General features: G+C 42.4%; 1 protein-coding gene across 2 annotated transcripts in view; it reads right to left on the bottom strand.

The window, feature by feature from the left end:
• The window catches only part of PGAP1 (post-GPI attachment to proteins inositol deacylase 1), a 484,659-nt gene that overhangs the window by 23,403 nt on the left and 439,082 nt on the right, over positions 1–22,174 (bottom strand). For both annotated transcript variants that reach the window (XM_077448710.1, XM_077448711.1), the window contains exon 25: positions 3,529–3,764. In XM_077448710.1, the coding sequence (XP_077304836.1) occupies positions 3,529–3,764 (236 nt within the window). The remainder of the gene's footprint in view (positions 1–3,528; positions 3,765–22,174) is intronic.

Raw genomic sequence — 22,174 nt, 5'->3', positions numbered from 1 at the left:
AGCAATGGGGGAAGAAGAGGGGGGGAGCACTGGGGGGGAAGAAGAGGGGGGAGCACTGGGGGGAGAAGAGGGGGGGTAGCACTGGGGTGAGTGGAGAGCACTGTGGGGGGAAGAGCACTGGGGGGGAGTCGGAGAACAGGGGGGAGAGCACTGGGGGGAGAGCACTGGGGGGAACAGGGGAGGAAGAGCACTGGAGGGGGAACAGGGGAGGAGAGCACTGGGAAGGTGGTTAGAGAAGGATGGGGAGAGCTGGAGAGGAGGGGGGCAGAAAGAACAGGGAAGGAGAGAACTGGAGGGAGTGGAGAGCATGGTGGGGTAGAACGGGGGGGGGGAGCACTGGGGGGAGTGGAGAGCACTGGGGGGGGAGAACAGTGGGAGGAGTGCAGAGCAGGGGGGGGGCAGAGCACTGGGGGGAGTGGAGAGCACAGAAGGAGAACAGGGGGTGAGAGGAGAGCACTGGGGAGAGTGGAGAACACTGGGATGGTGGCTAGAGAAGGATGGGGAGATCTGGAGAGGAGGGGGCAGAAAGAACAGGGGAGGAGAGAACTGTGGGGGGGGGGGGGCGGAGAGTGTGGTGGGGAGGAGAGCACTAGGGGGGCAGGGAGCACATGGTGAACTGTGGGGGGGGGGGGCAGGAGAGTTTGGTGGGGGAGGAGAGCACAAGGTGAACTGTGGGGGCAGTAAAATAAGTTGGATAGGAGGATCGGCAGGGGGGCTGCATATAGAGGAAATGAGCCTTCTATATTCCTCCATGCAGCCGCTGAATGCTCGATTCTCTTCCTCTCCATCCTGCAAGCATTCAGCGGCTGCATAGAGGAATATAGAAAGCTAATTTCCTCTATATGCAGCCCCCGTCGATCCTCCTATACAGGCACTGTGGCACACAGGGCGGGCTGTCCAGATGGGCATCTCCTCCTATGGATCACAGAGCTGGCTGGCTGTGTTCGGTGGCCGCTCTGTAACACAGTCCCACCCCCCTAGACCGGCTTGTGTGATAGGCAGAACGTGAATTCTATCTACTATCACACAAGCCGGTCTGGGGGGCGGGGCTGTGTTACAGTCCGGCCGCCGAACACAGAGCCGGCCAGCTCTGTGATTTGCAGGAGAGAGGGGAGCAATGCAGCCGCAACTAAAAGTGGCCCCAGGGCAGGCGGCCTACCAGGAAATTTCCCGGTATCCCAGTAGGCCAGTCCGTCCCTGCCTGCAATCTTCCTGCAGCAGACAATTTCCCAATTACTTACTTGCATGATTTGTTCTGCCCTGTGCCCTTGTATGGAGGTGGCCATCTTGTTAAAAGATAAGGCCTTACTTCCTCATGACGGAAGCAAGGAAAACTAAGCAGCACAGTAGAAACCAACACATTTCACTCCAAATCTCGGAGTCAGAGACAGCAGCCCCATAGATCTCACACTGCAGATATATAGCTATTAGACTTTCACACAGCAGTGCATACCTACGCTTACATACCAAGTAGTGCACTGATATTTTCCAGGTGGAATTCTAGACAAATGGTAATTTGCAGAAACATGACATTTAGGGTTCGTTCACACAAGGATTCTGTATTTGTATATTTTTTCTGACATATTGGTGTTATATCTTACATATGCCTTTCTTCATTTTGGGCGACAAAGCAACAAAATGTGATTATTTTATAGGGGGTGATTCTTTTACCCACTGTATAATATGCTAGTCTAGGCTTTAATGTAAGTCAGTTAAAGGCGATCATATGTCCACCAGTAAACAACAGTTACAAATGGCATCCATGCATGATAGCATTGTTTACTACTGTGATCTCTGTCTGGTCACAGTGATCACATGGTACAGGGCCAATCATAACAGCTCTGTACCATGTGATAGCTGTGACCAATCACAGCAATAGCAATAGTAAACCATGAGTCATGAACAAAAGGCATTCATGAAAGTTAAAATTATTTTAATCGTTTTACAGCAGGGATGCCCACCCTTTTGAGGAGTGAGGGCCACAATGAGCGTAGCGGACGGATGGAAAAAATGGGTCCACGCTGCATATGTAGAGCAGACACAGATGCAGTCCGCTCTACTCTAAGGGCCCTCTGATGTGCCCAGACAGAAGGGGACAGATCCCCTTCTGTTTTTTTTTAAGCAGATCGGATTGCAGAGAGGCGGGTGTAAGCAGACGCGAGTCTGTTTACATCTGCTGCTCTATAGAGGTGAATGGAGGGTCCGATTGGGTCTGCCTGAAAGACAGACAGGCAGACCCGATTGGATCGATTGTGTGAAAGGGGCCAAAGGCTTCTTTGACACTGATGCACAGCTTATTACCTGCATCTCACCTGACCTCAATCTTCACTTCTTCTTGAGGATTCCTGCAGCTGCCTCCAGGCGGTTATAACTGGTGGCTGCTGCTGGCTGTCCTCCAGGGCTGGTACTGCGGACAGGTGCTGGTACTGCTGTGTGTTGCGTACTGCCTGCTGGTACTGCTGGCAGATACTGCTGGCTGGTACTGCTGGCGGGTACTGGTACTGATACTGCTGGCTGGTACTGCTATTGGGTACTGGTGGCGGGTACTGTTGGTTGCTACTGGTACTGCTGGTGGGTACTGCTTGTGGGTATGGATACTGCTGACGGGTACTGGTATTGCTGGCTGGTACTGCTAGCGGGTACTGGTATTGCTGGTGGGTACTGCTGGCTGGTACTGCTGGTGGGTACTGGAACCGATACTGCTGGCAGGTACTACTGGCTGGTACTGGTGGCTGGTACTGCTGGCTCTGGCACTGCTGTCCGAGATTGCGGGTTCACGCACATTAGTGCGACAGAAGCATGTGGCTGCAGTAGCAGAGCCTATGCTTCCTGTCACAGGCGGAGTACATTTGGTATCACTCCGCCTGTGAAGGAGCCGGTGCTATACAGGAAGCATCGGCTCTGCTTCCTTTAGTGGCGGCTGTTCTTCGCACTGATGCTCAGAGATGACGGGTCTGGAACCCGCGATCTGGGCTTGCCGACCCGCCATCTCAGAGCAAGATGTGGCAGGCCACATCGGAGGGCGCCATGGGCCAGCAGGTGGGCACTCCTGTTTTACAGTTATCATCAATATAATAAGCAATTATAGTGTAGAACAACATAATTATGCCCCTTCCTGAGTAGTACATTGTCATTATGATAATCACCACCACAGAAGTGAGTGTCACCATAAGGACCTGTTCACATGTGCAATGCTCTCTGTAGAGCCATCCATGATCAGGTCACCCTTCAAAGAGCATTTGACAGGCAGTGAGGTGGCACAGTATTGCCTGCTCACCACCTGCTTTAACCCCCCTGGACCCCACACAAGCAACCTCATTCACTTGAATTGGTCATGATCAGCATGCATTCAAGGGTGGCTCAGCAGCCAGCAAAGTTTTCCTGATTACCGCCGGGTTCTCTGGGCATTATTGCTAGCGCCTACTATAGCCACTAATGATAATCACTTTGCTTTTCACATTTTATACATTGACATCTTTTGAGATAAAACACTTATGTCAATAGGAAAGCCTCTAAAATGAACTGTACCTGAGATTTTTTACCCAGTAGATAAAGGATGGTAAAACCAGAAGGGTTAGCCACAAAAGTAAGTTCGTGATTGTAATGTGCATCTTCAGGCTGTCTGAAGCGGTCATGAAGTCTAAATCAAAATGCGAATGATTTGAAGGTTCTTGCTGTGAAGTAGGCACCAAGTCATCCAAATCTGTTGTAGTTCCAGAACTTTCATTTGAAAGATGCTTACTATTGGATGTCCACCTTGAAGCCTGCATTGAAACAAGAAAAATGCTTACAATATAAATTTCATATGTTCTGTAATCAACATGTAATGTATTGAGCTTGTAGTGAGTGATCTCTGAGCAGGTCATTGTCCAGATACCCGAAGACCAAGATCCCGTGGGCCCTTAAAAGACCCATTACTAGTGCTAGGACCTTTGCGAACACTCAGGGAGCTGTGGCAAGCCCGAAGGGTAGAGCCACAAACTGAAAATGACTTTTCTCTACTGCAAATCGCAGGAACCTCTGATGAGGCTGAAAGATAGGTATGTTAAATAAAAGTCCTTTATATTGATGGAGGCTAGAAAGTCTCCCATCTGGAGCGAGGCTACAACTGAGTGTACAGACTCCATCTGAAAGGACTGGATTAGTAGATGCTGGTTCAGGGATCTTCGATCCAAAATGGGCCTTGTGTCCCCATTAGGTTTCTAAACCGTAAACAGGTTTGAATAAAACCCAGTGCCCCTTTTGGATATAGGAACCTGTACAATCACTCCTTGATGCACTAAATGATGCAGTGCCTGAAACAGTAAGTTTTTGGAGGATTCGAGGGAATGCTGGATCTTGGAAACCTGAGGGGGAACTCCTCGTAACACCAGCTTGTAACTGCAGGATATAGTCGAGGTGACCCACTCGTCCTAAACCACAAATGTCCGCAAAGTACAGCACCCCTTCAAAAAGAGGGATTGGTGCCAGGTTTAGAAGAGCTTTGGACCCAGGGCTTTTTCTGGCCCTGCGGCTTGCCCCTGGCTCTAGCGCCCTGTTGGCAGTGGAACAGACTTGGGGCTGAGACACCTGAGGAAGCAGTCCCTGAGGTTTTAAATGGGGCCTGGTGCTTCTGTTCACCATAAGTAGAGAACTCTTTTATCCGTAAATCTTTTGGATACATTTGTCCAAATCATCACCAAACATTCCCCATGTAAGGGGAAACCTGCCAATAACTTCTTAGGAAGCTCGGCTGACCAGTTCTTAAAGCGGAGGTCGACCCTAAAATGGACCTTCCGCTCATCGGATTCCTCCCCCCCTCCGGCGCCACAATTGGCACCTTTCAGGGGGGAGGGGGGTGCAGTTACCTGGATAATCCAGGTAACTGCACCCACTTCCGGGCTAGCTCTCTGCGGAAAGGGGCGTACGTTACGCCCCTTTCCGCAAGCGCCCGCCCCCTTCAGCAAGTGCCCCCGCTGCCTGCTGGGAAACACACAGCTCCCAGAGGCAGCGGGGACTGTCCTCATTGCGCAGCGCGGCTCGCGCATGCGCAGTAGGGAACCGGGAAATGAAGCCGATAGGCTCCATTTCCTGATTCCCATACCCAAGATGGCGGCGGCAGGACCCGACAGATGACCTAGCGATCGGCTTCGGGTGCCGACATCGCGGGTGCGCTGGACAGGTAAGTGTCATTATTTTAAAAGCCAGCAGCTGCAGTATTTGTAGCTGCTGGCTTTTAAAAAAAAAAAAAAACGCGGAGTCCCGGTGGACTCCCGCTTTAAGCCACAGAAGTCTGTGCATATGTACAGACAAGAGAGCCAAATGAGAAATCTGCTGTATTGAATCCATTAAGGCATCAACAGAAAAACACAGCGCTCAAGGAATATGTCTTTTTTTATTTTATGGACTATCATATAAGCACTTTACTAATATTGCACAAATGTTGATTGTATTGCACTTTTGAATGCACTGGCACTTCATTATTTTTTTTTCACATATTCTGTTCATGTGACATTGCCCATACAGTGCTTTGAAATTTTCCACATTTTGTCATTTTAAAACCAAAAAACATAAATGTTTATTATAGGGATTTTATGTGATAGACCAACACAAATAGGCACATAATTGTGAAGTGGAATGAAAACGATAAATGGTTTTCCAAATTTTTTTACAAATAAATATCTGAAAAACGTGGCATTTGTATTCAGCTCCCTTTACTCCGATTCCCCTAACTAAAATCCATTGGAACCAATTGCCTTCAGAAGTGACCTAATTAATAAATAGAGTCCATCTGTGTGTAATTTAATCTCAGTATAAAGTTAGATGGGTTTTTAAACTAGGTGAACGGGGGGTGACTGACGAGGGGGGGGGGGGTCCAGAGGCAGAGATAGTGCAGAACATATTCCAGAGGGTAGTATTGGGGGCATTAGTGGTAGGTTGACTAAGGCACATAAACCCAAGGGGTAAGCATAGTAACAAGTCCTAGTTGCAATCTCAGAACACCCAATAAGAGGATAGTATGCAACGGGCCTAAACTACGTGGCATGTTCACCAATGCTAGGAGCCTGGCGGACAAGATGGGTGAATTAGAGATAACGTTGTATGAGGAGGATTTGGATTTTGTGGGAATTTCAGAGACCTGGTTCAACAGCTCTCAAGATTGGCTGGCAATCATTGAAGGTTATTCCCATTATCGCAGGGATAGAGAGGGTAAAAAAGAGGGAGGGTATGTCTATATATTAAGAATAATGTACACGTGAATGTGGGAGATGATATCACTAAGAGAGCTAGGGAGGAGATGGATCCTTATGTGTAGAGCTCCAAAGGGATGGCGCTAAGGGGAAAATAATACTGGGAGTATGCTATAGGCCCCCTAACCTGAGGGAGAAGGCAGACCGCCTGTCACAATTTGGATTAGCAGCAAGAATGGGAAGTGTTATCATAATGGGGGATTTTAATTATCCAGACAGACTGGGCGGAAGGAGCCACGCATTTGTCTAAGGCTCGCCAATTCCTAAACGTCTTACAGGACAATTTCATGGGTCAGATGGTAGATGCACCAACTAAAAATAAAGCGGTACTAGATCTACTGATTACCAACAATACAGACCCGATCATGGATGTGGAAATACGGGGAAATTTGGGAAACAGCGACCACAGGTCATGTGGCTTCAGTATAAATCACACAAATAGGAAACATAAGGGGAATGCAAAGACACTGAATTTCAAAAGAGCCAACTTCCCTAAACTACAAACCTTGCTATAAGGCATAAATTGGAGTAAAATCTTAGGAACAAAGAATATGGAAGAGAGATTTGTTTGCTTTAAGAGCATATTAACCACTTCAGCCCCAGAAGATTTGGCTGGTCAATGACCAGACCATTTTTTTGCGATACAGCACTGCGCCGCTTTAACTGACAAATTGCGCGGTCGCCATACCCATACAAAATTGACATCCTTTTTTTCCCACAAATAGAGCTTTCTTTTGGTGGTATTTGATCACCTCTGCGGTTTTTATCTTTTGCGCTATAAATGACAATCTTGAAAAAACATAATATCTTTTACTTTTTGCTAAAATAAATACCCCACATTTTTTTCCTAAAAAAAAACAAACATTTTTTTCCCTCAGTTTAGGCCAATATGTATTCTTCTACATTTTTTTTAAACAAAAATATGCGTATATTGATTGGTTTGAGTAAAAGTTATAGCGTCTATAAAATAGGGGATAGATTTATGGCATTTTTTTTTTTACTAGTAACGGCGGCAATGTTCCCTTTTATATCAGGACTGCGATATTGCGGCAGACAAATTGGACGCTTGACACATTTTTGGGACCATTGACAATTATACAGTGATCAGTGCTATAAAAATGCACTGATTACTGTATATATATATATATATATATATATATATATATATATATAAAATGTCACTGGAAGGGAAGGGTATAACACTAGGGGGGCGATCAAGGGGTTAACTGTGTTCCCACTGTAGGGTGGATGGAACTGTCTAGGAGGAGAGAGATCAGTGTTCATACTTAGTATGAACACACAATCTGTCTCTACTCCCCTAAAAGAGCCCTTGGTGGGCAAAAGGAAAAGCGACGTAAGGCAATATCGATTTGTCCAGCTGAGCCAACCTGCTGCAGTGAGACTGTGGCGGCTGGTTCACAAGTGTTTAAATGAGGGCATTAGCCAGTGCATCCCATTGGGTAATGAATTTAAAAGAGAGAACAAAAGTCCTGGTTGGCTTAACTTCAATGTAAAAATGCATATAAAAGTGAGGAGAAGGCCTTAAAAAAATACAAGGTTGAGGGATCATCATCAGCATTCAGACTTTATAAAGAATGCAACAAGAAATGTAAGGGCACAATTAGAGCGGCTAAGATAGAACATGAAAGACACATGAGAGACACAGAAGAGCAAAATAAATCGCAAGAAATTCTCTAAGTATGTAAACTGTAAAAAAAAAGGAACAGGCCATATTGGTCCCATAACGAATGAGGAAGGACATTATTGTATTATTATTGAGGTATTGAACTTTATTCTTCTCCTCAGTCTTCATGAGGGAATCAGGGTGCTTTAGTAACCAAAACTGCAGTGCTTATCCTCATGACACATCAAAGGAAGCTTCATAATGGCTAAAAGAGGACAGAATTAGAATTAGATTTGGGAAACGTAACATTAATGAATCACCGGGACCGCATGGCTTGCACCCGAGGGTACTTGGGGAACTCAGTCAAATAATTGCCAGACCATTGCTCCTAATTTTAACTGACAGTTTACTGACTGGAATGGTACCAGGGGATTGAAGAAAAGCCAATGTAGCACCAATATTTAAAAAGGGCCCAAAATATATCCCTGGGAATAACAGATCGGCTAGCCTAACATCAACAGTATAGTACATAGTAAGGGACTATATACAAGATTTTAGTAACGAAAAAGGGTATCATTAGCGGTAATCCGTATGGATTCATAAAAGAATCATTCTTGCCAAACCAATCTATTAACCTTCTATGAGGAAGTGAGTTGCAATCTAGATAAAGGAAGGCCTGTAGACATGGTGTATCTGGATTTTGCAAAGCATTTGACACAGTTTCCCATAAATGTTTACTTACATGGATTGAAACCTGGCTACAAGGGCGAGTTCAGAGGGTGGTGATAAACGGGGAATACTCCGAATGGTCAGGGGTAGGTAGTGGGGTCCCACAGGGTTCTGTGCTGGGACCAATCTGATTTAATTTATTCAATTACCTGGAAGATGGGGTAAACTGTTCAATCTCTGCATTTGTGGACAATACTAAGCTAAGCAGGGCAATAACTTCTCCGCAGGATGTGGAAACCTTGCAAGAAGATCTGAATTAATGGGGTGGGTAAATACATGGCAAATGAGGTTCAATGTAGAAACAGGTAAAATAATGCATTTGGGTGGCAAAAATATGAATGCAATCTATACACTAGGGGGAGAACCTCTGGGGGAATCTAGGATGGAAAATGACCTAGTAGATGATAGGCTCAGCAATGGCATGCAATGCCAAGCTGCTGCTAACAAAGCAAACAGAATATTGGCATGCATTAAAAAGGGAATCAACTCCAGGGATTAAGGGATAATTCTACCATTATACAAGACTGTGGTCTGATCGCACCTAGAGTATGTTCTGGTCACCAGTCCTCAGGAAGGATGTACTGGAAATGGAGGAGTACAAAGAAGAGCAACAAAGCTAATAAAGGGTCTGGAAGATATTAGTTATGAAGAAAGGTTGCAAGCACTGAGCTTATTCTCTCTGGAGAAGAGACGCTTGAGAGGAGATAAGATTTCAATTTACAAATACCGTACTGATGACCCCACAATAAGGATAAAACCTTTTTGCGGAAGAGAGTTTCACAAGACTACATAGAGGGTTCTTTACTGTAATAGCAGCCAGGATGTGGCATTCCCTTCCAGAGACGATGGTCTCAGCGATCGACAGTTCCAAAAAACGATTCGATATTAGCATAAAAAGCACCTGAACAACCAAAACATACAGGGCTATACAAGGTAGTACTGACATATAAACACACACATAGGTTGGACTTGATGAACTTGTGTCTTTTTTCAGCCTCACCTACTATGTAACTGTTCTGTGAAAAACTCAGAGGTTTGTTAGAGAACCTTAGTGAACAAACAGCATCATAAAGGCAAAGAAACACACCAGACATGTCAGAGATAAAGTTGTGGAGAAGTTTAAAGCAGGGTTAGGTTATAAAAAAAATATCCAAAGGTTTGAACATCTCACAAAGCACTGTTCAATCCATCATCTGAAAATGGAAAGAGGCACACAAGCTAGGAAGCAGTTCCTGCCATGTGTGCTTCCCGGCTTGTGTGACTAAGTGCCATCTACACAAGAAGCATATGTGTTTTGGCGCAAGCTTTTTGCTATATATGGAACTACCCAGTGTTGAGCGCAGGATGTGTTGCTGTTAAAATTCCATGCAGCATTTTGTCTTCACTTGAGACCTGAATGTTTCCACAGATCCACCAGCAGGATTCCCCATTCGCTATCTGATGAGCATTTTGTGACCTTTGAGTCATTGTTGGAGGTGAGCGGCCAATCTATAAATTTTACAAATGATGTCGGATTTAGGCTTTGTTTTCTTTCTATCAAGCTATCATTCTATGAGACATCTATCTCTGTAAAAAACAAATTGCTACCATTGGGTTTTACTTGAACTTTGTTTGAAATTTATTTTAGTTTTAGTTTATTTTATTTTTGGGTATTATGTTAACGGCACACTATATTGAATAAGCACACCACTCCCCCTTCTTTTTGCATTTGTTTACATAGTGATTTTGAGTACACTACTAAGTGGTTGCAGCAATTCACATTCATTATACTTATTTTTTTTTTAGTTCACTCTGATTCTTTATCCCACTATATTCACTGGAGTTTGATGGTTTCTTTTTATTTTAAACTACACCTAGTAGCGCGCAAGTTTCAGTCCTATAACAAATTGTTGAAAGAAAGCCATAAGAAGTCCCATTTGTAGTTTGTGAGAAGCCATGTGGGGAAGACAGCAAACATGTGGATGAAGGTGCTTTGGTCAGATGAGACCAAAATTGAACTTTTTGGCCTAAAAGCAAAATGCTGTGTGTGGCGTATAACTAACATTGCACATTACCTTGAACACACACCCACAGTGAAACATGGTAGTGGCAGCATCACGTTGTGGGGATGCTTTTCTCCAGCAGGGACAGGGAAGCTTGTCAAAGTTGATGGGAAGATGGATGGAGCCAAATACAGGGCAATCTTAGAAGAAAACGTGTTGGAGTCTGCAAAAGACTTGAGACTGGGGCGGAGGTTCACCTTCCAGTAGAACGACCACCCTAAACATACAGCCAGAGCTACAATGGAATGGTGTAGATCAAAGCATATTCATATGTTAGAATGGCCCAGTCAAAGTCCAGACCTAAATCCAATTGAGAATCTGTGGCAAGACATGAAAATTGCTGTTCACAGACACTCTTCATCAAATCTAACAGAGCTTGAACTATTTTGCAAAGAAGAATGGGCAAAAATGTCACTCTAGATGTGCAAAGCTGGTAGAGACATACCCCAAATGACTTGCAGCTGTAATTCAGTGAAAGGTGGTTCTACAAATTCTTGACTCAGGGGGGCTGAATACAAATGCATACCAGGCTTTTCAGATATTTATTTGTAAAATATTTTGTAAACCATTTATCATTTTCGTTCAACTTCGCAATTATTTTGTGTTGGTCTATCATATAAAATCACAATAAAATATATTTATCATTTTTGTTGTGACATGACAAAATGTGGAAAATGTCAAGGGGTACGAATACTTTTTCAAGGCACTATATATACATTTTTTGATCATTTAAATTTTAGATAAAAATTTTAGGTTTTGGGGGGTTGATGTGCAGACCAGCGCCACTATATCACTATACATGGTTTAGTTACTGGCTTTTGCAATAATTAGCGCAGAAGCTGTCCATTAAAGTGTTGGTTAACCCCCAACAAAAAAATAAAATAAAATAGAGATCTGTTCCCTTAAAGCAGATTAAACAGCACAGTGCTAGTGCTGTGTAATCTGCTCCTCTCTAAACTGTAAATACAAATCCTGGCTGAAACTGCTACTTCTTGTATCCCCCTCTCTGCGCTGACCATGAAAATCAGGGCTGCTGAGCCCTGACCAGGGTGGTCAGCGTACGTCCCTTCCCCATCTGCAGCCCCGCTATCTGCTCCCCTCCTCCTCCAGGAGGATTGCTGTCAGCTGTGTGTTATGCGTCGGTCTTCTCCCACCGCTATTAGTACAAATAAAATTGTATATATGGTCACTGCCAGCACCTGTAATATAGTTAGGCATAGCTCACTGTATAAGTCTCATAAAACCGAGGCTTGTAAATACCGATTTAGCACAATAATTAGGCCGGTCATGTGACTCTCGGCTGGTTTCCAGGGCTACTGCAGGAGGGGCTGAGCGGCCATGTGACCCACTGGCTGAAGTCAGAGGGAGATCTCTACCCCTCCTGCAGTAGCCAAGTATCAGAGACGTACAGTGGCCGTGAGTCACGTGACCGGCCTGAAGATTGCTCTAAATCTGTATTTACAAGCCTTGTTTTTATAAAATATTTATACAGAGTGCTATGCCTAACTGTAAGAGGGGCTGGCAGTGCTTTACATATTTGGGTTCACAGTATTTGGGGTTAATCCCATAAGCGCATGTAACCACTCATGTATAGAGGGTAATAGAAATCTGGTAAGTGTCTTTGTTGGCTGTGTATTCACTCTGCTGGATGCTCTCAGGACACAATGTTCCCACTTGGATCGCTACTCTTTATATTGTTACATATTGAAACGGTCAGTTTATTAAAGGGACTTATGCACATTGTGATTGATCAAGACTTGTCACATGTATGGACAATCAATACAGATTTGCAAGATTTTTCACAGTCTACACAAATTTGTATGCACACTGATATTTCATGGAATGTAATGTTTATAGGTGATTGTCACTGACTGTAAAGATTTTTCACTTGCACAATATTTGTGTGTGTTGTACATACTGCATAACTAGTATAATCTGTTCACCCAAGTTTAGCGCTACACCCACATATTGAGCATTTATTTAGTATCAAAAGGTTTGTGTTAGCAGCTTTACATTCTCTCTTTTAATGATTGGAGTGTGGATTTATATATATTCAGTGAAAAAAAAAAAAAAAAAGAAAAGAAGCTCAGTGGTTGTTAATTGACACCAATAGAAAACTTTATCTCAGAAAATGGTAGAAAACTCGTTTGGGTACAGTGTTGCACGACTGTCAAACCACTGTAGCATTGAAAACTCTAAACTAGTGTGAAAAGGAAGAGGGTGTTAACATTGAGGCGGTCAAGCAACCATTCCAATTTTCTTGCTGTGGGAGACCTAGGTGACTTCAACAAAGGGATCAACCCCTTCCCAGCAATCAGAAGTTGCATAAGACTGGGCTGTCCTACCACAGCTGTACAGAAGTGCCTCTCTAACCACATCCTCCAGTACACCCTAGACAAGCTGTCTGGATGCTTCCTGTGTTTTAGATTGTAGGGAGGAAGAGCTGGACATCTTGAAAATCTTCTGTACTAAAATTAGAAAAAGCTAGATTGGAATATGACTTATTCCTCACAGACTCTGCTTATAAAACGTTGCATCGTTCCATGCATGCATTTTATATCAAATCTAACAAACCTATCAATTACCTGGCTCGAGCACTAAACTCTATAAATAAATCCTTTAAACCAATTAAACATAAACTAGCTAAAAATATATATACAAATGCAACCCTCTCAAAATAGTTCAGAAATTCAGTTTCATTTAACTAACCTTTACTCAGAAACCAATACTCTTAAAGTTAATTCCTTCTTCTCGAAAATATCTACCACAATTATCTTCTTCTCATAAAACTCAATTAGAGAGACAGACTCATTACTGTGGAAGATGTAGTAGCATCTATTAAATAAAAGACTGGGCCCGGATGGCTATACAGCCCTATATTATCGCACTTTTACTGATATCCTCTCCCGTTTTGGCAAAAGAATTTAATAATATCTTAGACTATAAATCCTTTAGCCAAGAATCATTAATGGCAATCATTTGCATGATTCCAAAACCCCCACTTCCTGCACGAATTACCGCCCCATTTCCAAGTTAATTATAGATATTAAAATTCTAGCGAAAATTCTTGCAACGCATCTCAATAATATTATAGGCGCACTAATACATCGAGATCAGGTTGGCTTTATGTCAACACGCCAAGCAGGTGGTAATGTACGCAGGTGAGCGGTACTATTAGCACAGATTGCAATATCACATTGAATCCAGGCTTTCTTTCTTTCATTAGATCAAGAAAGCATTCAATTCCATTTCCTGGCCTTACTTGCATTATACCCTGCAAAAATTGGGTTTTAGACACAACTTCACAAATTGGATCATGGAGCTCTATAACAAACCAAAAGCATATGTCAAATATGCTGGTTATAAATCTGACCCCTTTAGTATAAATAGAGGAACACGCCAGGGATGTCCACTCTCTCCTCTATTATTTGCCCCTTTAATAGAACCACTTGCCCAAATGATTAGATCTGACCCTACTATAACAGGAATTGAAATTGGCGGTTCTAACATAAACTCTGTCTATTTGCTGATGATATCCTTCTATTTCTTTCATCCCCACAAGTATCCAGTCCTAATCTTATTCCAATCCTCAATGAATTTGCGGTCTTTTCAGGCCTTTTCATTAACCCTAACAAATTTCAAGCTTTGAATGTATCCATTTCAAACATAGAACTAAACTCAGCAAAAATAGGTGCACCTTTCACTTGGACTGAAAATTAGATCCCTTACTTAGGAATCAATTTATCTGCCTCCTTAGCGAATCTATTCTCAGTTAATTATCAAACCATCTTAAAAAATATATCATTTTGCTGAAATCTTGGTCCTACCTCACGTTATCATGGTTTGGAAGAATCAACACCATTAAAATGACGATCTTACCTAAAATTTAATATTTATTTTGGGTTCTACCAATCTCGGTTCCTGCTTATTTTCCAAGACTTATACAGAGAAGAGTGATGTCATTCATATGGGGTTCTTCTAAGCCACGAATACAACAGCGCACTTTATTTCTCCCCAAGATTAATGGTCTAGGTTGTCCTAACTTTACATGTTACTATAGGGCAGCACACTTAGCTTGTCTTACTAAATACCATGCACAAAATGAAATCCCATTATAGGTGTCTATCGAAGCGGCTGAATGTGACCCATTATCAATATCTAACCTACTTTGGATCTCTCCTAAAGATCGTAGAGAATTATGAAATCCTATTACTAAACATTATATATCTCTTTGGGATACATTCAAGGTGGCAAACCACTTGCAATCTGCGCACAAGCCTCTACTTTCATTCTATAGAAACCCAGCATTTTACCCAGCATGGGTCTCTCCTAGATCTTTCAAAGAATGGGTATCCTTAGATATTCTGACCATGCATAAATTCGTGAATTCCTCATCTTTCATCCACTTTCCCATATTTTGTGAAACTTATGGATTATCTCAATGAGAATTATTCAGATATCTCCAAATTAAAAACTTTTTTTAGTTCCTGACATCCCCCTTAATAGTTCAACTAAAGTTAAAGCAATATGTAAGAAGGAGCCACATGCCAGGGGTATAATATCCCTTATATACTCTCAATTATTAATTCAACCCAACTCAGAAAAATCATCTTATGTTCAGAAATGGGAGGGGGACCTAGAGAGTACGTTGGAGAATACAACTTGAAACCAGAATTTTTATCATACACACACTTTAAATTGCTGGTACATCTCCTTACAGCAGTGAAACAAATGCTAGTGAAAGCTTGGAGACCCCCAACATTGGCAGGTAATGAAGCAGTGAATAGAATGTATAATACTATGATACAAGCAAAAATGGTAGCTCTTGAAAGAGATAAGATCTCTAAATTTGAAAAAATATGGGAACCTTGGATAGAAAATTACATGCCATCAACGTTTGATAAAAAAGTACTCCTGGCATGGTAGTTGATTTAATAGGTTTCTTTTTGAAAATCATTACGCCAGATATTGTGGTGACTCTCGACTTGACCTTGCGGACCTAATTTTTTCTTTCATTACTCCTTTTCTTTCCTTCTTTCCTTTATATATTTTTCTCTGTCTATATTGAGTCTGAGATTTTGAAACTCTTACACATGTTTTTTACACATATACAGTGTATTATAGATACCATTTTTTCTATTTTGACCGTAATCTAAATAATTTTGATGATCAATTTACTTATTGTTCAGCAATTAAAGATTTATCACTTTTTCTTTATTGTATTTAATGATATTCTAAATCACTTTTGGATTTATGTAATTGATTGTATTGATTTGATTGTACATTAACTATAATATACAGTTGTCTAACTTACCTTTGTATACACAATAAAATACTTTGACAAGGAAAAAAACAAAAAAAACAAAAACAAAATCTTCTGTACTAATGCCTCTGGGAGGGTTTTGCCAAGTTTCCTTTCCCAATTCCTTTAATAGTATGGATTAGACTGATTCCTTCTCAATGAGTACGTTAGTAGTAGGGAGTGGTCAAAGAGAGAGATCTCTTTGCTTACACATGTATTTTCAAATGTGTGCAAATGAAACCCCTGTTTTTAATGCATACTTTTAGACAGGATAATTTGGGTGGTTGCAGGCTGGTCGATAACTTGAGCTGGGCGATTCTTTGGTTTTGTAGTATGAACAGAGGTGACCCCATCCATACCTGCTCCCAGGGTCAGACAAATATTCAGAAGGCATAAAGGGACAGTTTTTAAGAATAAACGTAGCCACCCCTTTTGCCAGGTTAAGCTGACAGCACTGACTAGAGTGTCGTGGAGTGTTCCCAGCTGTGAGAACAAAAGAAGACAGCAGGGGAGATTGCTGTACTAACATTGGATCGTTGGTACAGCGGCTCCAACCGGAGCTGTCAGGTTTTTTTTGCGTTCAGCCCGCTGGGTTGAACGAAAACAAAAACACCAGTAGTTTGTATTAGGCTAGCCATAGATAGGTTTTTCTTTTGTTTATCATCAGCCTATTATACACTCTATACTTTGTTGCATGATTTTCTTTTAGTTAACACTTGGAGTTTCCTTTTGTTTTGATTGTGCGATTTTGCAGCAATTTTACCACGTTTACAGTGCGTTTTTCATAGGTCATGCAACACCGGTGTGTTTTTGCTGTGTTTTCAATGCATTTCAATGTGGAGGTGTGTTTTATTTTTTTTTTTAACTGACCAAATATGTACCAAAAATGCGGCAAACACAATTTTTAACACTGCAAGGGAAGCACAATGGACTAGCGTGAAGAGATACAAAGAATTGAAAGGGATGCACTTTTCTTGAGCTTTTCTTGCACTTTTTTTTTTTAATGCAAAAGTGCTTCAAAAACTGCTTAGTGTGAAACCAGCCCATCGGTGCTGATAATGGCCCAAAAATCATATTCATTTAAAATTCCTGATATTATTTTAAAAAAGTCAAAAATTTAACACAATTATATACTGTATAAAATAGATTCTTTTTTAAAAAGCTATCCATTTCGGTTTCGGTTTTTGGCCAAGTGCATCCTGAGATTTTGGTATCGGTTCAGAATTTTCATTTCAGGGCACCACTAATTTAGGACAATTTTGGAAAATTTGTATAGTGTTGGGATTGGGACAGATGGGGAGGTCTGTACTGTGAGGAATATGGGCTGGGGAAGGGGGTTTAGATTGTATTGTTTACACTACACTAGAATGTACTACCGACCCCCACGCACCCTCTGCGTTATGCAATTATGACCCCTGTGGACAACCACTCCTGGCCCATGGACTTGGTTAATTTGCATTCCAGACCCCTGCGCTCTCAGCATTTTGTGCAACATGCACTTCTGACCCCTGAACTCTGTGTTATTTACTCTTGAGCACTATACTGTGTTATGCCTTTCTTACCCCTGTACTGTGTGATATGTACTCCTGAGATCTGCACTCTGTGCCTTACACACCCCCTTAGCACTGCAGTTTTTGTTATGCAATCCTGGCCCCTGCACTCTCTACCATACACACACTTGGTCTCTGCACTTCTTATGCATTTCTGAGCTGAGCACTCCTGGCCCCTATGCAATAGACACTATAGGATTGATTTACTAAATTCAAAATTCAGCTTGTTCAATTAGGCTTTGACAAAAAAAAAAAAAATCCTGGAAGCGGACTGGTTTCTATGCAGAGTTGCAACAGATTTTTTACTCTCCCATTTTAGTAAATTAACCCCTATGTTGTTCATTTCATACAGCTGACCACTAGCCTCTGTATGTTGGCCTATATAGGACATGCACATGACCTATGTACTTTATGCTCCTGACCTCTGCATTACATTTCCTTATGTTGTGATTGTACTCCTGTTCCCTACACTATGTTATACGTTATACTCCTGACCCTGCACTGCTTTCACTACTTGCGCATTGTGTACACTATGTTGTAAGATATGCTCCTGATCCATGCACTGTATTTGTTACGTTGTACACTATACTTCTTAAAACTGCACTATATATGTCATGTTGTATATTATACTCCTGAACCCTGCAATCTGTATGTCAGTGGCAGCTGGTAGGAATTTGGTCAGGTTGGTCGGTACACCTACCCCATCCATGGCGGGAAATCATGGGGAACTTCCCCTGCTCTCCTCCGCAGGCATCATGAATAGCTTCTCCTTCCCCTGCTTGGCGGCTTCCGTCTCCTCCCTCCTACTTGGCCAATCAGAATGTTTCTCCTTTCGGGCAATCAGGAAATCAGACCCGCACTTCCTAATTGGCAGAGAGGCGATTCAGTGTAAGAATAGGGAATATGCATTCGCTATTCTCATACACCTGGGTGGGCTCCTAACGCAGTGCTCTGCGCCTGGAGCCCACCTTATTTTGAAGCCTATTAGAGCCTCTGGCTCTAATCGGTGCTTCAAAAAAAAAAACACCCTCCCCACATAGAAATCCATGGTCCTGAATCCTGCATGGATAGGGGGTGGCAGTGCCTGTGTGCCCTTAATGGATGGGCGGCCCCTGGTTTATGATATGCTATAAAACCTTCAAAAATAAACAAAGTAAAATAGAGAATATGTGTATTACTAACTCCGCTTAATAAGTTGGGGTTCCCAAAGCCAAACAAAGTATACAGAAAAAAGGAAACAAACTAAGGAGGTTTGCAAAGGGGCTTCAGTATGGAACTCTCAGCGGTATAAATACAAAATGTATTTATTGAGGAAAGAAAATTTCAAAAAGACAGTAAAAACCTTCACCGTTATTAAAACATGACAACGTCGTCGCAATAAAAATGGAAAAAAATAAAAAATAGTAGCCTGGGCTTATCTGCACAAACACACACAAACACTCTTCACACATGCGAGGGAGGAATGGGTGTGAGACTCAATGTTGAAAATCTAAAATCAGCCTCCAGTGACAAGCGGTATGGATATACCAAAAAAATCAGGTGTTCCCTGAGTATAAAGTAATGGTGTCACAGCATGAAAGATGGAAATGTCAAACTGGAAAATCAGCAATACGCTTAGGTCAGCAGTGAAGAGAATACTCCAGGTATAGATCAAAGTTACTGACACATACACATTTGTGTAGATGAGCTTGAAGATATAAGCGGCATCTGGACTTGGCTATAAAGATGCATGTAATATAGATTTATTGTTCTTTGGTGCAGGAAGCTGCCACAGCCAGATGATACAGTGCTGTGCTGCTTGCTTCCTTGATCCAATACCAATTAGCTCCTCAGCTGTCCAAAAAAGCCAGTCTCTAGGACGGTTCAGGTGGTTGAAACAATCATCCTTTGCCTGACTAGAGATGTAAATGCACACTGATTCTCCATATTTTCCCCACTTCGTGCAGAGATGAGTAGAGCAGATGGGAGCTGCATGTGTGTGTGTGGCCCCAAGGCCGGCCTGCTAAACACCGTGATGTTTATGTATTTCGCTCAGCTGTATGAGCTTCCTCAGAATAATGCAATGGACTGGTCAGTGGGCTTATAATAGGGATACTCCTCCATTTTCAAAGTTACGCCCTTAAAGGGTCACTGCCTTTCTATTTAGGCATTACCATCTTAAAGAAATCATGTATCAAGACAGCACAGTTACATTTCAGGAGGCTAAGAAAAAATTATTTTTACATTTTGGCAGAGTAGTTGATAAAATAAAAAACATTCATTCCAAAACACACTTATAAAATATAAGGCAAGTCTGAAAATGAATGGAAATTTTTGTAAGCGAGGAGGAGAGAGCAGAGGGAGTAGATCATAGACATTATTTTTGATGAAGTAGACTGGCTTATATGTCTCATAGTGAGTAGTTGAGTACCAATTAATCAAGTACCAGCACACCTATGATAATATAAAAATATATAAAGAAAAGAGAAGAAATGAAGATGGTATATTTCTCCTAAGAGATCATAGTCATGGTTCAAAAAAGAGGCTGTAGGCTTAATTTAGTATTTAACCCCTTTGGGATTATAGTTCAGAGACGAAATATCCACTTTTCCTTTAACATAAGGTTAGTGTTGTAATCCCCTCTGCATTTAGGCAAGGATAGGGCAAAGACGACTTTTACTTTTAGTGCCTCAGTGGAGGATTTATGGAACCCCTCAAAGTGCTGCGCTATTGGGCCCCATTTTGGATTATCTACATCCTTGCTTTTTTGAATATTTCTATTACTACAAAGGTGTTCGCCTATACGTGTACACAGCTGTTGCTTCGTTTTGTCCAGGTAAAGCTTTTGACAAGACCATTCCAAGATGTATAAAACTTTTTCTGTGCCACAGTTAATGAACTTTTTAATCTGGTAGATTCTTTCACCATCCATGGTCGGTAAATGTATCTGTAAGCTCAGCATGGCGACTGTTGTGGCAATGGCCACATGGAAACATACCTTTAGGAGCAAGGCATTTTCGTCAGCCAATTTTTGGATGGGTTATGTGTAAACTCACAATGTACCAGATTATCTTTGGAGGTTCTTGACTCTACTGGACACCAATAGAGGTTTTGGGCCTACAATATTAGAGAGGTTGGGAGACCTTGTCAAGACAGACCAAAGTTTGGTCAAAATTGACAGACCTTCCTCCCATTGGACCCCATAGCGAGTGATGTGTACAGCGGGATGTTGAGGTATTATAATTTGCAATGGGAATCTTGTATCCGTTTAGGGTCAAGAAGGTCCCTACATTCAGTTGAGGAGGCTCACCTACGTGCATATTTGATATATTTTTGTGGGAATAGCCTCATTGCCTGAATCCACCATATAGTTCATTTGACTCAGATTGATATGTAATTTCACTTGAACAGTTCAGATTAGAAGGAACTGCCCTATTGGGAGCTCTTTGATAAGCAACAGTGGATGATGACTGGAGGCTTGAAGAAGGGTATTGGCTGCAGTAACCTTTGTATACATTTTAGTCTCCAGTTTGTCACCTTCAATGGTAATCAAAAGGTTAAGAAAAAAGGTAGAGAGTAGGGATTATAAGTGTAGGTGAGCCTAATATTCTTATCATTAATACGGAGTTCAGACACAAATTCACACAGCTCCTCTATCCCACCGTTCCAAATTATCAAAATATCATTGATGCACCTTAGCCACAAGGTGGCGTGGCCAAGGTACATCGACGAGTGATATACAATGGACTGTTTCCACCATCCAAGATGGAGGCAGGCATATGCTGGTGCCCAAGGAGCCCCCATCAAAGTTCCCCTCATTTGTTGGTAATTTACCCCCAGAAACTGAAAACAGTTATGTGAGAGGGCAAACTCCAACAGATCTAGAATTAATTCTGTAATGCCATGGAGGGGTACCTTAGTTGCGAGAAAATGGGCCATCGCCGCTATCCCTTGATGATGGGGAATAGAGGTGTAAAGGGACTCAATATCAATACTGACAAGAGTTGCTCCTTCCCTCACCGCCACCCCATCTAGTCTTGTTAGAACATCTCGCGTGTCCTGAACATAGGAAGGCAACTCTGTCACAATTTCCTCCATTAGGGCATCTAAATATTTACATACTTGCTCCAGGGGTCCCCCTATAACAAAAATGATGGAGCGTCCAGGTGGATTGGTGATACTTTTATGAGCTTTCGGGATAATATATAGCGAGAACATTAAAATCAGTCACACTTATAAAGTCAAATTCTTTGTAAGGAGACATGCCTCAAAAGCAAGCAGTTTATAGTTGAGAGCTGGGGGAGAAAGCACAAAGCGCCACTCTCAAAGTGCAGCGCAGTTTAGGCAAGGGATGCATTGTACTCACAAGAGTATGTGCAAAATGAGCATGTCAGGAAAGGTATATAAGCCATCTAGGAGGGAATCCATCAGGGGCAGAGCGTGGATGCCGTGGAGCGGGTTGCGCCGATGGATGCCGGAATTTCCTCAGTCACACGAGATGTCGAAGGATGACTTCACTTCCGGTCGGACAAGGTGTCAACAGGTGACGAGTTTGCGGAGCATGCGCTCTTTCTTCAGGCCTGAAGAATGCGCTGTGTGAATGAGGACCAGGAAACACTGGCATCCACCGGCACAACCCGATCCACGGCATCCACGCTCTGCCCCTGATGGACTCCCTTCTGGATGGCTTATAAACCTTTCCGGACATGCTTATTAAT

This window comes from Lithobates pipiens, unplaced genomic scaffold (assembly GCF_037356315.1).
Source record: "Lithobates pipiens isolate NorthernLeopardFrog02 unplaced genomic scaffold, aLitPip1_a1.2 Scaffold_22, whole genome shotgun sequence".
Lineage (NCBI taxonomy): Eukaryota > Metazoa > Chordata > Amphibia > Anura > Ranidae > Lithobates > Lithobates pipiens.
This window is presented reverse-complemented; position numbering and strand designations above follow the sequence as displayed.